The following is a 17,225-nucleotide window of genomic DNA, read 5'->3' on the forward strand; positions in this document are numbered from 1 at the left end:
CTCACCTCCACTCTTAATAATTCCTGATTGTTATTATAGTTTAATAATAATAGTGATAGTTCCCCCCCCCCCCCAAAGAGGCTCTTATCTAGAATACAGGGTTTGGGGGGGCGGGCCTTTCTGTGGCTCTGAGACTTCAGTCAGCTCCTGGCACGGCCAGGTGTTAGAACCCCAGTGGCCTCTTTCTTCAGAAAATGACCAAGTTGTCTGATGGCAAAGAAAAGGGCTTTCTGTACTTTCTGACTTCCACTCAGCTACGTCCTACAATGGCCTTTATGTTTCTGTAGAAGTAGAAACTGACGCTCAGATCTGTCCGTCCGATGCTCCTGCTCCTTAGCTCAGTGGAACCCGCACTACGCACGCGTAGGGGCGCTCTCCCTCCTGGGGGCCCTGCGGGTCAGAGGAAGGTATTCCCCCCCCCCCTGAGCGTGTCAGTTCCACACGTCCTCTTCTCCATGAGGTCAGAGTGGTGCCCCTGCTCTCTTCCTTTCACGGCCCATCCACTCGTTCCTTTGTCCTTGACGTTTTCTAAAGTTAGCTTTATCACTCCTCCCAGCATTTTAACCCCCGTGAGCTGTTTGCACAACCTTTTCTTCTTGAAGTGGCTGTTTACTCACGGCAGCCTTTACACAGGCCAGACTAGCCAGCTCACTCATGAGGTACTTCAGCTTCTTCCCACACTAGTTGTCCAACCAAATTCAGGACAACGTAGTTCCTGTCCCCGAGAGCTTTCTAGAAAGCTGTTGTAATAAATATGAAGAAAATTAGCACTTCTTTAGCCAATGATATGCCTCAGTTATACCCAGAAAGTCTTGCCCTCTTCCAGAATTCTTGAGTGATGCAAAAAAATAATAAATATAATACATAAAATAAAATAATCTACCATGTATTCTCATAGCATTATAACAGATTTCAAGTTCAGAAACTCTAAAGGTCATACATGACCTTCACGAACACCTTCTTTGCCAGATACAGGTACTGTACTGTATTAAACATGTCTTTTATTTTTTGTACTTGGATTCTTTAATATCTAGGGTCTTACAGACCACGAAGGTCCCAGGGCTAGCCAATCCTAGGGATAGTAAATAACTCAGCCTCAAGCTATTTACTCACTAATCACTCCCTACCACCAGAACCCACACCCCAACCACCTCCTCTCTCTCCTCTCACACTTAGGTTTCCACTCCCCTGCCCTCATCACCCCAAGGCCAGCTACCAGACAACCAGGGTAGCCCCCAGGCCCAGAGCCCACTGAAATGATTCAAACTGGTTCACCTTACACTTGCTTACCTGCCTTGCCTATTCCTCCCCAGGGAAACCACAATACAGGCTCGAGCCCACCTTCTCCCTGCTCCCTCTGCCTCCACCAACCCCGCTGCTTCCCTGTGTGGCCCCCATGACACAACGTGCCCCGTCTCTTGGGATCTGTGAGCGTAACAAACTACCTTTTGAGAGTTTGATCTGTTGGCCTCACCATACATAAATAATACTAAAACCTTTATTTTAGAAACATTTACATAAAGAGAAAGGAAGATAGGGCAGCACAAGATGACAGCCTGCCTTACAATTCTGGCCATTATTCGGATGCACATGGATGAAACATAGACGTTCTCTCAGTTACATTTCACAAAACTGCCGCTTAATGTTTCAGGAAGAAAGCATGATTTTACTATAAAGCAGTGCATTATTCTGGCTAAGAAAGCCCTTTGTAGAGCCGACTAGAAATATCCGTGATGAGCATCACGTTAACATACCACATGTCACGAAAGATGGTGGGTTTCCCAAGGCCCTTGGCTTCCAGAGCGCAGACTGGGTCTAACTGCAACAATAACTTGTGAAGAAAATGAACACTGGCCCCTAAATGATAACAGCTAAGTTTTGTATCAAATGTTCTGGGTTCTAATCTGTTCTATTAAACTTGTGTCCCAGCCCTAGCTGGTTTGGCTCAGTGGATAGAGTGTTGGCCTGTGGACTGAAGGGTCCTGGGTTCGATTCCGGTCAAGGTCACATGCCCGGGTTATGGGCTGAATCCCCAATAGAGGGCGTGCAGGAGGCAGCCAATCAATGATTCTTTCTCATCATTGATGTTTCTATCTCTCTCTCCCTCTCTCTTCCTCTCTAAAATCAATTTAAAAAACACACAAAAAATTGTGTCCCAGCAGATCTGTATGAAAAGCAAGGGTCCTGTGATGCTGTACTCTCGTCTGGTTTGCTTCTATCTATCCCAGAGCAAAGGCTACTCAAGGCATTGAACTGACTTTGTCTGCCTCGCAGCTGCCACACAGAAGGTGCTCAGTATCTATTTACCGCCTGAAGAAATGCTTCTGATCATCTTTCGATAACAGTTAAGAGATGACATGAGAGAGCAAAGGTGTCCATTTAAGGGATTAAGTCATTAGGTGATGGGTGTTGGAGCTGAGAATTAAAGCTACTCCCTTTGGCCCAACCATTACCATCCCATTATATCTGCCACCTCTCCGAGAGGAATTTAAGACCCTTATTTGGTGGCTATGGATATTTGGCATCTCTGACCTTCAAGTGACCTTCAAAGTCTATCAAATTCTTCAATGCTTCCGCTAACAACGACCCATGAGTGAGCAATTTGCCTGGGTCCGGAAGTGCACCGTGACCAACGGCTGAGCTCCTGGGCGTGACTTGGTCACTGCAGGGTGACACTCACCAAGGGCTCCAGCTCCTTGCGGTCGATGAGGTTCATCTCCGTGACGAAGTAATAGAAGTGTTTGTAGCAGGTGTTGACGTGGGCCTCTGCACCCATCACGATGACCCGGTCGAAGTGGTGGATGTAGACGTGCACGAAGACCCGGAAGAGGCGGCACAGGATCTTCTTGCAGATCTGGAGGAAGTTCTTTGGGAAGGGGACACCTGGAGAAGGCAAAAAAGAGAGAACAAAACCATGACGGGAAAGCTCCGACAGCCCCGGGACCAGGCGGAGGGTCCCGGGCCCCCGGGCCGCCTGCAGAGGCGCCGCCGGCCCGACCCTGCCTAAGACAAGTGTCAAAGTCAAATGCCAACATCAGGAAGAGACCCCCCAGAAGGAGGGAAGGGCCTGGTTTGTTTCTGTGGGTACATCTTATTTCGGTGCAAATAAGTGGGCAGAAATACTTTTACATAGAAACGTGCACTCTCACATATTGCCTTTAATTTTTTCCCATTTTATAGAGCACAAAAAAGTTCATTTCCCAGCTCTACTATAAGCAAACTGGTAGGAGGAGGGTGACCCTGCAGGGAGACTGGCATGCCCTGTCCGGGGTCCTAGGGAGTGGTGGAGACAGTGGTGGCCAGCTTGGGATTTTTCCAGATAATTCAATAATCTGGAGCTCTATGTGATTTGCTGCATTTTAAAAAAAGACACATTAGCAATTAATCTAAAAGTTTAAAGACTATCACAGCTCAAAGCAAGACATTTTTCTAAGGTAGATGCGCCTGCAGGTTACCAGCACACCAATTCCGAAGGGAACTTCTCCTGAGATACACTGCTCCTGAGGTGGGCGAAGGCAGCAGACTCCAGGACTCCCTCGCGTTACATTCATTACCACTCCATCGCCTTGAGGAGGGTGAGAGAGGAGGGCTATGTTTTTGTAACACAGACAGGGTGCATGGTCTGATGAAGCACCCACAATCCCCTTCTGACGACAGCTACTCCCAGGCGGTCAGGCAGCAAACAGCAGATCCACAAGCCGATTCCTCTCTCGCTCTCCCGCAATGCTTAAGCGCCTGTTAGTTACATGTCCTAAGTGATGACATGTTACGGATTGCTGAGTGAAGCAGACTGCGAATTCCCGCTCTGCTCCTTTCCCCGCTCTTTGACCTCTCTGACCTGCAGCTTTTCTAGATGTAGAATGCAGATAAATATTCCGATGGTTGTGAGGACTGGAAGTGGAACCGGTGCGACTTTGGTTTCCCGCCTGTAACAAGGGGGCCATGGTGAGGCCTTCCTTGCATGGCTAGGAGGGTGTTAACCCCAGTAAAACCCTCCTCAGTGCCTAGAACAGAGGGAGAGCTCACTAGGTGGGAAAGACCCTTCTCTGTGCAAGGCAAGGCCTGCAGCATGCAGCTGCTGTTCTGAGGGAAATAGCTTATTGAGAAAGGTACACATGACGGCCGGCCTGTCCACAGAATCGCAGAGCTGAGCCCAGGGCCTGCCCCTGGCCCCACAGAGCCTGGGGTTTGCTCTCTGTGCCTCCACAGGGTCCCCATGGCAGCTGTCTGGGAAGGGACACTCTGTAACTGAAACGGGATCACCTGGGACTCCCAGGGCAAGAGGAGAGAGATGGCACGCGGCTGGCAGTTGGCAGAGGTGGGACCTGCCTCCCCGGGGCCCAGCACTGATAGCGGCTTTTCTTCACAAACAAAGTGGCAACATATCAAATGGACCGGGGAGAGACTTGGGCACAGCTTGGCAGCTGACTGTCTGGGCAACAGATGCTGGGATTGGGGGGGCGGGGCGGGTTGAGGAGGTAAAGCTGGGGAGAAGGTGGAGGGCAGCCCCTCAAAGAGTTCATGGGCTATTGCTGTTTCCTCTGCTGGGGGCGGGGGGCAGGAGACCCCCTGCTGCAGGCTGGAAGGGGTCTGGAGCCTTCTAAGAAGCTCGAGTCCCAAAGGGGATAGATCCCCCCGAAGACAAGCCTGGTCCTGTCAGAAGAGGCGTCCTGTAGCCACACAGTGCCAGTGCCAGTGCCAGGGGCTGGCATATGTGACCTGCGCAGCCTGCCCGTGAAGCGGGCTCTACTCCTCCTGAGTCACAGACAAAGGGCACTGAGGCTCTGTGCACTGATGCACTCATCCCAGCAGCTTAGCTGGTGGTGGGGATGGGATTTGGACCAAGTCAGCTTGCCTCTAAAATCCAAAAGATCTGGTTATGTTTGGAGTGTGACTCTCTCTCTCTGCCAAGGATAGAGGCATAGTCCCATTGCTAAGCACCATGAGGCATCTGAAGGTTACTCTTTGGTGGCACGAAAAATATTTAAAAAAAAGGGAGAAAAATGTCCACCCCAAAGGAGCCACAGAACCGAGTGATGAAGGTCAGCTAACAAAATCCGCAGTCCCCAAGGAGAAATGTATTTTCTCATCCATGCCTTAAGACCATGGATCTGAGACGAAGAGTAAAAGCCAATATTTACTGAGCACTTACCATGTTCTAGGAACTGTACCAAGGGCTTTACCTGGATTACCTGATTGAATCCTTGAACAACCCTCGAGGGTAGATACTATTATGTTCTCATCTCACAGATGAGGAAACAGACTAGCAACCATTCCTCTGACAAGCTCTGAGCTCTTGGCTCTGCCCTCCACTCCACACCTGGTCTCTGGCCTTGACTTTGGCCTTGACCTTGGTTTGCTCTTCCTTTAGGCTATGGCAGGGAATTTCCTTTTTTTAAAATACGTTTTTTTAAATGTTTTTATTGACTTTTTTAGAGAGAAAGGAAGGGAGAGGGATAGATAGAAACATCGATGAGAGAGAAACATCATTGATCAGCTGCCTCCTGGGGATCAAGCCTGCAACCAGGGTATGTGCCCTGATGAAGAATCGAACCAGTGACCTCTTGGTTCATGGGTTGATGCTCAACCACTGAGCCACACCAGCTGGGCTGGGAATTATCTTAAAGTAGTTGAGAGGAGTTGGTTTTGAAGTTTGAAGACTTTAGTTTAAAATCCTAGCTCTACAACTTACTAGTTGTCTAGGCAAATTACTCCAAATTACTCCACTCTCCTTCATCATGGAGAAAAACATTTACTCTGCAGTGTTCTTATAATAGGAGGTGTACGATGCCTGGCACTTAAGTGGGAATTTTGGGACTATGTCCTCCTTCTGTTATTTCCTACCTGACCTCAGGTAGGTAGGACATCAGGCTCTGAACCTCTTTGCTCGGGCTGCTAAGTTGGGTCTGACTCTTTCACCATAGTCTCCCTTCCCTGTCATTAACTCTTCAAAAGTGAACGTTGCAAATGGCTCAAGTCAGGACATGCTCAGCGTGCACCGCAGTCACCCCAGGCCAGCTCTGGAAGCTGAGAAGCGCCAGGCTGGGAGTCTCAGGGGCACTAGGTTTCACTGTGAGCCAGAGACAAAATCCCAGCTCACAGAGCATGAGGCTGAGAACAAGAAAGTTACGGGGCATTTGCGAAATTCACTCAACATTATTGATGGTTCAGGAAACAATTACATAGTTTGTATACTTTTCTCCCTTTCTCCTCTGCCTTGCAGGTATTCAGATATACATGTATGTGCATGTTTGTATGTATGTGTGTGCTTTTCAATAAACCTTCCTCAAAAGGTGGAAGAGATCGCCCCTCTGGATGTAGAGAACTGGATGGCCACCCTTTGGTGGACCCTCTGTAAGTGGCCTCATGGTAGCAAGACAGGGAAGGACTCAGCCCTGCTGATCCACTCCCTTCCCCAACAGCTCCAGAAGGGCCAGGTCACAAAAAAATGGATTGACATGAGAGGTTTTGTTTTAATGGTGCCACTAAGAAGTCTCCATAGCCACAGACAAGCAAACCCCGAGTGAGGCCTGGGATATGCAGGGAGGATGTCGTTTAGTCCCAGTGACACCTGAGCATGGGCATTATTATTATTATTTTTTCATATAATGGAGTCTTAGCTCAGTTAAAGTGTTGGCCCTGGCCCCACAGCTAAAAGGAGGTAAGGCAGGCATTTGGCCCTAAAACTTGGGTTCTTCCTTCCACATCTGTTCCTGCAGGCTCCACGGTGGCAGGGACCCCCACTGCTGAGATGGCTGCTTTTCGACCTGCACTTTGTTCAGTACTTGCCTCGTAGAAGCTCAAATACTGTCCATTTGTTTGCTTTTTAAAACTTATTCTATTGATTTCAGAGAGGAAGGGAGAAGGAGAGAGAGATAGAAACATCAGCGATGAGAGAGAATCACTGATCGGCTGCCTTCTGCATGCTCTACACTGGGGATTGAGCCTGCAACCCAGGCATGTGCCCTGACCGGGAATCAAACCGTAAACTCCTGGTTCATAGGTCGACACTCAACCACTGAGCCAGTGGGCTGTTTGTTTGCTTTAAATGAAAATAGTCTAGCACAGTGGTCGCCAACCTTTGGGACCTCACGGATCACCAGTGGTCCGCGGGCCATCGGTTGGCGACTGCTGGTTTGCAGGAGGAAGAATAAAAGGTTAGGGAATCATTTCAAGTGGACACTGGGCTAGTTACAAATGCCAGCCTGAACCTGAGGGTCTGTGCAATGTCTGGGTCTGGGCCAAGGGCAGTCTATGGGGTCCACAGGACACCCCTGACCTAGCTCAGGACCATAATCCACCCCCTCCTGCTGTCAAGTACATAGATTCTGTACCCAGAGTGGACACTACACTCTAGGTATGTTTTTAAAATCACTAATCCTGGGAGATCCTTGGCTAAAAAATAGGATCCTGAAATCAAATATATTAGCAAAAATGCTGCTTTCAAGAAGTTTGCAGTAACCTGAACACAGGAAAGGATCTGAGAATTCCTGCAGCAAGAGGTCCTATTTAACTCTGGAAACTCCTTTCCCCATAATACACTGAGTGGCCAGATTATTATGATCTCTGAACGCATAATAATCTGGCCACTCAGTGTGTATCCTATATAATAAAAGGCTTATATGCAAATTGTCCCCTCAACCAGGAGTTCGACCAGCAGGCAGGCCAGCCAACCGCCCATGTCCCCTCCCCCTGGCCAGGCTGGTCGGACCCCACCCATGCACGAATTCATGCACCAGGCCTCTAATATATATATACACACACACACTGAGTGGCCAGATTATTATGCGTTCAGAGATCATAATAATCTGGCCACTCAGTGTATCTGTTGATTTAAAACATAGCATCTGTAATCAGCCATTTCAAGTTTCCTTTCTGACTCTACTCCATATTAATAGGATAGCCATATGCTAATGGCTTTGTGTCTCTGAGCCTCAGTTTCCCCATCTTGGAAGAAACTGGGGTGTCAGTGTTATCTGTAGCTCAGGAGGTGGTTGTGAAGATTACATACACCTATCAAAGGCTTCGCTAATGCCTTGCAGATAGTAGGCACTCTTTTGTGTTAGTTTTAGCATCCCACGGAGACCGAATGTTCTCTGTAACATACGTTGGCATTAGATTCCTCCTGCATATTTATTTTCGGAATGGCAGTCTTGGTATCAATACATCAATTCTGAACTTGCAAAGAACTTAGAATGGCAGGCACTCCATTAAGCACGGGGTTAGAGTCGGCCTTGTATTACTTTCTACAGGTTTCTCAAACTTACGAGTATGTCTTGTATTAAGTTCCCTGAACAAAGGAACTGTTCATACTTCTTTTCTACCCTTAAAAGTACCTGGCACAGGGCGAGGTAGGGAATACTCATCAATCAAAATTGAATCATAAAGGAGCAGTGATCTTATTTAGTCAAGATGTGAATCCATCATCTCCTATTAGGGGGAGGAAGAAAGACGACAGCAGAGATGATAGCCCGCTGCCAGCGCCCTGATGCGGTCCTGGCACGGCAGGCTGCACTCGGCTTTTGGTGGGAAGGGAGGCGAGCTCTGGGATAAGAACGCTGTGATCCCGGGTAGGGCGTGGGAGAAAGAATCTGAAACTCTCCTCTTTATCGGGAAAGCCTCCCTTCTTTGCCTTTTTTCAAAGGGTGATAGTTAATTTTCAGTCACTGTGCTCAATTAGAAAGTTAATGCCAGACATTATTAACCAGCAGTCTTAATCGATTGCATGCTGGAAGAATTTGCGGTTAAACTTTGACTAGTCTTGTAATAACCCAGACAAGCCATCCGACACCATCCCAGGCAGATATCTACTGATGACGCGGAACACAACCTTTGACCGGAAGGATCGAGGCGGTTGGCAAGCATGAACTGATCTCCGAGCGTCCCTTTCTCTATCCCACCCTCAGCCACATCCAGTGACTCTCAGGATCGAGCAGGGAAATGTCAGGCTCCAAGAAGTGGACTCCAAGTGAGAAAATGTGTTCAAAATGAATGTGCTCAAAGAGGTGACAGACATCAAGGACGGCCTTGTCCTGGATGGCCTGGGTCGTGGGAGGGGCTTGGTCTTTGCACAGGGGTCACTGAAATGGAGTCAATGAACCCAGAACAGGGTCAGGCGGAGCTCAGATTCGAGTGAGCTGAGCAAGAGGCCTGGGCAGAGGTCAGAATCCTAAACCGATCACTCATATGCAGTTTCAGCAGGAGTTTGCTCAACAACGAGACTCCAAGCAGGACTGCTGTTTGCAGGGTGATCAGGCCAAGGGGGAGGCCGACCAGAGAGCTGGGGGGAAGCCGGCCAAGGAGGTGAGCCTGCGGGGCCCGGAGTCCCTCTCGAAGGCCCAACAAGGCAGCACCACGGCTCTCCCTCTGGTGCTCAGCCGGGAAGCAGCATCTGAGAGAGCGACAGAGTTTATGAATGTGTCTGACCACAGCTCTCTGATCTCCCGGCCACAGGCAGTGTGGGAGCTAAATCAAGCATGGGATAGAATCGTTTTTCTGGGGCCCCATGCCGATTTGCCTTTCATCTCGGACACAGTAAATCGCCTTTCTCCCAAACAAAATTTAATAAAAATTCCAGTAATGTCTGAGCTTCAGCCCACTTTCTTTCTTTCTCTTTCTCTCCCTTCCTTCCCCAGAGCCCTCAGATGCCTGTTCTGGGCACCCCTGAGAGAAAGCAGGCTGTCTATTGGCTTGCGTGCTTCTGCGATCCTGGCGGGGAGGCCGCAGAGGGGAGACGCCCCTCAAAGGACGCAGAAATGCTCTGGATGTGGGGCCACCGCCTGGGACACAGGTCTCACAGCCAAGCAAGGCCCCGGCGCAGTGGCTGTCTGACTACAGCTCCTTCTGTTTCCTCGTTTTCCCTCTTTCCTTCTGAAGAGAACCCAAGGCTTGGGGATGAGACTGGTCTGTGATGGTGCTGGGCGGAACCTGGGCTGTGGAGGGTGCAGAGCAAGGGCTCAGAGGTGGTCTGTGGGGAGTCCTGTCCCCAGACAGCCCAGGTCTGCAACAGCGGGCAGGCACTCCGCCTCGTCATACACCTAGCTCAATCCTCCTTTTCCTTAAGAGCTCAGCTCAAGGCTTCCCTCATTCCCGGACTCAGGTTCCTGAGCAGATGCAGGCAGTAACGCCACAGTGACCTGTGGGACGCAGGTCTGCCTCCCTGGGCACTGCACGTCGCCGGAGGGCAGGGGTGGCAGGCTCCTGGGGTGGACCCTTGGTGCCTAGGTGGGGCCTGGAGGGAGGGGCCTGTGTGACAAAGTCGTGCACCGCTGGATTCTGAGTTGAGCTCTTATGCCCTTTGCTTACCCTGAAATCAAAGCCCAACAAGGCGGGGGGCTGACTGGGCTCGGACTTACAGAGCCAGTTTGCGGGGCAAAGGGATCTGAACTCACGTCTGTCCGATTCCAGAGGCCCCGTAGCTTCCACTGGGCAGGACCCCTGGCACGGCTCTCACTGCTCCGCTCATGTCACCCCGTCCAGTGGAAGTTGGGGAAGCAGAACTTGTTAAAGACGAAGGTGGAAAGGGGAGGCTTGGAGACTTCCCCAAACCTCTGTGTCCCCGGTGAGGACAGTGGCTAAGCGTCTGGCTCTGGAGCCACGGTGCCTGGGCTCTGCCTGCAGCGGTGGAACTTCCCCGCTTGCCCCGGAGGGAGTTTGCTCACTTCTAAGGCCTGGTGGGGAGCTGCAGCAGTCGCCACCCGGTGGTCCGTGGACCACTGGTGACCCGTGAGGTCCGAAAGGTTGGCGACCACTGGGTTAGAGCATTGTCCTGATATGACAGTGTTGTGGGTTCGATCGAAGTCAGGGCACATACAAGGATCAACCAATGAATGCATGAAGAAGTGGAACAACAAATTGGTTTGGGGACCCCTGATGGTATGTTAGTTTCTCTCTCTCTCTCTCCCTCCCTCTCTCTAAAACATTCAATAAATAAAAATAAAATAAAATAAAATAAAAGGCTCTGTTTCCGTATCTGGGGCATGGGGACAGTACCCCCCAGTTCTGGGGAGACGGTGAGGCTCACACGGGAAGCACAGCGCCAGCAGGCACTCAGCGGCCCAGTGCCAGGCAGGGTGTTACCACTGCTCTGACCATGGCTCTTCCTCATGGCGCCCGGGGTGGGGTGGGCAAGGGACCGGGCAGGTGGAGCCGCCTTTCCCCACCGGGCCCACGCCTTCCGGAAAGTGGGTCTGGGGCCAATGTGATAAACGGGAACATCCTGTGAGCGGTGCAAGCAGTTTCCACAGGACACGAGATGAACCCTACGGCCCTGGCCAATCCTTTGGGGACCCCTGATGGTATGTCAGTTTACAACCACCCCAAATGCCCACATTTCTCCTTAAAACTGTTCCTCATGTCGGAGAGCGGTTGTGTCTTTGGAGTCCAACACGTGTGAAAACCCCTCCCCAAGGCACAAACATCGCTCCTTCTCAAGAGCTCAGGAATACAAACAACAGCCCGCCCACGTGGGAAAAGAAAACAGACCTCCCCTGGCAGCGTGGCTGAGAACATACCATTTCCTAAGTCCTCACAAAACAAAATGCCGTTGGATCACAAGCTAAAAAAAACACAACAGCTAATAACACAGATCTGTGTCTGAAAACACACCTCCTCCTCCTCTTCGTTCACCGTCCTGCCCCTCCACACAGCCTCCTGCCTCCTGTGAAGTGTGTGTTTACCTAAAGGAGCCGGTGCTCTCGCTGGTTCCCGCAAGCAGATGTTTTGTGTTATCTCAGTGCGCTCCTCAAGAAAGTGTCTGTTCCCCGCGCCAAGGAAAACAACCCCGTGGAGCAAGACTTTGTTCCTCTGCCTAAAAAAGGTCCCCAAACAAGCGGACAGCTGCAAACGGTTAGAAATAAAGTGGCTACTACTTTATTCCCCGACTCCCTCCGCCCTGCCCCAGCGCCCCCTGGGTTACCCTCCGACCTATTATCAGAGGTTGGACCAAAAGAAAGAAAAATAGACTAGCATGTGATGATATGTTCTCAACAGATTGTTAATTGCTTCCGACATGCGATGTGCTGGGCGGCGGAGTGCTGTGTCAGCCACCCAAAGGAGCGACTGTCAATACGGTGTGCCTATTGTCACACTTCCCTGCCGAGGCTGTTCCCATCTGATCCCCTTCTCCAGGACGGCTGCCTCCACCTTCTGCCGTCATCGCATGGAGGTGCCCGTAAATCAAGAAACACCCAAGAAGACCTGAGGCAGGTGCTCATTCACTATGGATGGGCAACAGAAGCCATAAAAACAAACGCTAGCTACTTCAGACCTGCCCAGTTTGCTGAAGATCAAATGGGCAAATGAGATGGAGGGAGCTGAGAACATGATGTTAATGGACTTCACTGGTACTGGAAAGGTAGGCAGCAGGATCGGTACTGGGATCATGAGACCCAGTCAGAATTTAAAAAAGAAAAGTATAGCCCTGACCGGTTTGGCTCAGTGGATAGAGCATCGGCCTGCACACTGAAGGGTCCCAGGTTCGATTCTGGTCAAGGGCATGTACCTTGGTTGCAGGCACATCCCCAGTAGGAGGTGTGCAGGAGGCAGCTGATTGATGTTTCTCTCTCATCGATGTTTCTACCTCTCTATCCCTCTCCCTTTCTCTCTGTAAAAAAATCAATAAAATATATATTTAAAATATATATATATATATATATATATATATATATATATATATATATATTGATTTCAGAGAGGAAGGGAGAGGGAGAGAGATAGAAACATCAATGATGAGAGATAACCATTGATTGGCTGCCTCCTGCATGCTCCCTACTGGGGATCGAGCCCACAACCGGGGCATGTGCCCTCAACTGGAATTGAACCCCGGACCCTTCAGTCCACAGGCCTATGCTCTATCCACTGAGCCAAACCGGCTAGGGCCCAGTCAGAATTTGAGAATGACTCAGCCTCTTTGTCGTGGGTGATATATAGTGAGTATCTTAACAGACAAAACTTTTCTTTATTCACCAGGGAAATATTCCTTCCATTATCTGAAGGGCAATTAACCCAAGTTTTGTCTGAATAGTTTCTGATCTATGAACTTCCCCCCAACCCACTGCCACTTCCCCAGCTCAGCTGCCATCACCTCCTGCCTGGTTGGCTGCAGTTCCCCCGTAACCGAGTTCCCTTCCTCTACTCCGGGATCTCTCCCTCTCCACCTGGCAGGGCACCTAACCAGGACATTTGTTTTTCTGTGTAAAATTCGAAAGCAGCTTCCTACTGCTTCAAGGGGAAATCAGGGCTATTTAACCGGGCAGGCATGACCCCCTCTGGTTTCATACATGTGTGTCTCTCTATCATTACCTCTGGAACCTCCCAACTTACATATAATACTCCAGCCCTCCTAGAGCTAAGCACCTCTTGCTGGCTCACTTCTGGGTCAAAGTAGAGCTAAATTCACAGACTACGCTGTGTACAGTAGTCTGTGAATTTAGCTCTACTTATCCACAGGATTCATTCCAAGGCGCCCAGGGGATGCCTAAAACCTCGAATGGTACCAAACCCTGTATATTCTAGTTTTTCTCTATTCATACAAACCTATAACAAAGTTTAATTTATAAGGCACAGGAAGAGATGAACAAAAACCTCCACTAATAAAATAAACAATAGAACAATCTACTGCAATTAGAGTTCTGTAAATGTGGCCTCCCTCTCTCTCTGACAACTGGTCTGATAACTGAGACGCCTACTAAGTGACTGCCAGGCGAGGAGCACACACAGTGTGGATTTGCTGGGTGAATCAGAGCGGGACAGAGTGGACAACATGGGATGCCATCATTCTACCCAGAATGATGCACAAATTAAAACGTATGAATTAAGGGATTTTCCTTTTAATATTTTCCTACCTTAGTTGGCCACAGGTAACTGAGAAGGTGGGAAGGGAAACGGCCAATAGGGGGACTACTGTATCTGTAAGTTACCTACTTGAATGAATGGACTCACGTATTCAAAAGCCTTTGAGGGTCACAAAGGAACATAAACGAGTCCAGTGAGTGGTGTGATACAACGGGGAGTGGTGCGGACTGCGGCGGCCTGGACAGTGCTCTGTGCAGGAAAGGAGAAGAGCCGCTCGGCCTTCGCCGGTTGCGCTCAGCAGGGATATGGGCCCAGGACTGCTGGACCTTCTGGCCTCTGGAGAGAGTCCGGAAGTCTAGATTCTAATGTGAAATCTCGTCCTCGTTAAAATGTTGATATTTCAAAAACAATAAGCAAACATTTTAAAACATTCAATTTATTAACATTATTTATTTTCATGCACAGTTAACTCAGCCTAGAAAAGCTGATGCTCCGTAAGATGACCGCTTAATTTTTTAAAATGTCAATGTAGATTAAAAAAAAAAAAAAAAAAGACACCCAAGTAGCTGTGAGCACATACAGCACCCAGATCTTAGTTTCTAGCACATTCTTCAACCAAGGGAGTCACGGCTCCTGGGAGAAGTGGCGGGGGCGAGGGCTGGGGCAGGACGTGCACGAGATGGCCTGGGACACCCTGCAGTGGGGGGACAGAGGGGATGAGGCTTCCCGCCTGTCCTTGGCTGTGGGGTTCGCTGGAGATCTTGCTTCTGAAGAGCACAGCATGGAAAGGGAGGCAGGAAGAAGAGCGTGGAGAAGCCTGGTGACCACTACGCTGACCAGGTGGCCGGGGTCAATGACATCAGTGACCAGTCATGTTCACGGCCTTGGCATGCATTTGATATCATGTGATGGAAATGTGGCCATCTTCCCAGAAACCATGAGAAAAACATGAAACAAACCCAAATTGAGGGACAGTTTACAAAATATCTGACAAGCACACCCCAAAATTGTCAAAGTCATCAGAAACAAGGGAAGTTCGAGAAAATGTCATTCATAGCTCAGAGAAGCCCATGGAGATGTGACAACTAAACGTAATGTGGCATCCCAGATGGAACTCAGGAATAGAAAAGGGGCACTGGGGGAATGTGGTGAAATCTGAACACGGTGCGGAGTTCAGTTAATAGTAAAGTACTGAGGTTAGTTACTTAGTCATGAGGAATCCAATATAAGAAAGAGATAATATGCAAATTGACCACCACACCCTCACAAGATGGCTGCCTACGACCAGGCCGGCAGGGGGGTTAGTACGGGACAACCAAACGACTGAACAAGCAGGCTGCGTGGGGTGACCAGGCCAGCAGGGGGGCCATGAGGAGTGACCAGGCCGGCAGTTGGGGGCAACTAGGCCGGCAGAGAGGGGCAGTTGGGGGTGACCAGGCCGGCGGTGGTGGTGGGGCAGTTAGGAGCGACCAGGCTGGCAGGGAGAGGGCAGTTCAGGGCAACCTGGCTGGCAGCAGGGGGCAGTTAGGGGCGACCAGGCTGGCAGGGGGCAGTTAGGAGTGACCAGGCATGCAGGCAGGTGAGCGATTAGAAGCCAGCGGCCCAGGATTGTGAGAGGGATCGGGCCTAAACTGACAGTCAGACATCCCCCGAGGGGTCCCGGGTTGAAGTGGGTGCAGGCTGGGCTGAGGGGACCCCTCCCCCGTGCACGAATTTCATGCACTGGACCTCTAGTATTATAAATGTAAATATGAATGTGATAGAAGATGTTGGGAACTGGGTATGGGAACTCTGTGTTATCTTTTCAACTTTTGGGTAAATCTAAAACTATTCTAAATAAAAAGTTTATTTATATTAAAAATAACCACTCTCTGGGCCAAAACTACTTGATTGGGTTCAGAGGCCATGGTTTGTGCCCTTTGGCTTATGCACTGACATTTCTGTGTTTGCTGATGGAACGCTCTGATCAGAACTGACTACATCGTTTGCAGAGCCCCTTGTTAAAAAATTATTAAGAATCTCACGACGGTGACAGCAGAGTACTAACCAGGCACAGGCCCTTCTGAGGGCAGGTCCCTATGACCCTGCAGGCTCCACACCGGGGGAGCCGCAGTCTCTGATAGGCGGCACAGTCTGGTCAGAGTTGTCCACCGTGGGGTACCCTCCCTAGATAAAGCTCCCACCATGCTGTTTACTTGTTCATTCACCAATTTAAATAACTAGCAAACATATTTATTTTGGAATGTGCTAGACACGAGAGATTCAGCCATAAGCAAAGGAGTTAAACTGGCCTGATACATCGTAAGGTCACCTTACATGGAAGTGAACGTGGGCACTGAAAGTTGGCCCTAGGACTTCCGCCAGGTACTGACATCCCTGAGGTTCATCCCCTCACTCTCTGTATTGTCTCCTTTCCTCCCATCTCAACTGTAACACTACTTACTACAACGGGACTTCTGAAGACAGAAGATTTTAAAAATTCTAACATTAAATGTGTAAAAGCTTTATGAGGCTCATTTTATAACATTTGCAAGTAAGTTTCAATAACATTGGCTCCTAAGAGAAACTTCACGTTTCCTGAGCATCTAAGGGCACCAGATATAAAATATCCTTCATTATCCTAAACCAACAAACCCAGGAGTTGTGTGTATATTTGTGTGAGTGTGTGCGTTCCTGAGATCCCATTACACCCACAACCCCTCCTGCTTTGCAGATGAGAAATGGGAAGCAAACTGAGGCTGAGTCACTTGCCCAAGTGATACAGTGATAGATGGTGAGCTGAAATTTCAACCCAGATCCATCCCCCTCCAAGGCAAACATTTCTCTACCCTCTCCCCATCAAACATCAGGACAGTTCATTTAAAATTATTTTAAAAATTAACCTCATTTTCAAGAAAGTGGCTTTTAACACAGGCATAGCTCAGAGATGTTGCACATTCGGTTCCAGACCACTCTAATAAAGTGAATATAGTGATACAGCGAGTCATAATTTTTTTTACTGGTGGAGGGTCTTGCCTTCAGTTTTTAAAAAAACCAACACCTGGCCCAGCTGGCATGGCTCAGTGGTTGACCTATGAACCAAGAGGTCATGGTTCAATTCCCGGTCAGGGCACATGCCCAGGTACCAGGCTTGATCCCCAGTGTGGGGTGTGCAGGGGGCAGCCAATCAATGATTCTCTCTCATCATTGATGTTTCTGTCTCTTTCTCCCTCTCCCTTCCTCTCTGAAATCAATATATGTATATGTATATGTATATATATAACACCTGTAAAGTACAATAAAGTCAAATGCAATATAAAGAGGTGTGCCTGTAGCTACTTTTAAAAATCCTCAACTGAAATAATTACTGTGGGACCATTAGCCGATTTTAAGGTTTTCTTTTTTCTTTTTTTTTATTTTTAATATATTTTATTGATTTTTCACAGAGAGGA

General features: G+C 49.1%; 1 protein-coding gene across 3 annotated transcripts in view; it reads right to left on the reverse strand.

Moving 5' to 3' along the window:
• The window catches only part of MOB3B (MOB kinase activator 3B), a 196,282-nt gene that overhangs the window by 34,445 nt on the left and 144,612 nt on the right, over window positions 1-17,225 (reverse strand). For all 3 annotated transcript variants that reach the window (XM_079789901.1, XM_079789902.1, XM_079789903.1), the window contains one exon: window positions 2,681-2,883. In XM_079789901.1, coding sequence (XP_079646027.1) covers window positions 2,681-2,883 — 203 coding nt within the window. The remainder of the gene's footprint in view (window positions 1-2,680; window positions 2,884-17,225) is intronic.

This window comes from Cnephaeus nilssonii (assembly GCF_951640355.1).
Source record: "Cnephaeus nilssonii genome assembly, chromosome: 14".
NCBI classification, from domain to species: Eukaryota; Metazoa; Chordata; class Mammalia; order Chiroptera; family Vespertilionidae; genus Cnephaeus; species Cnephaeus nilssonii.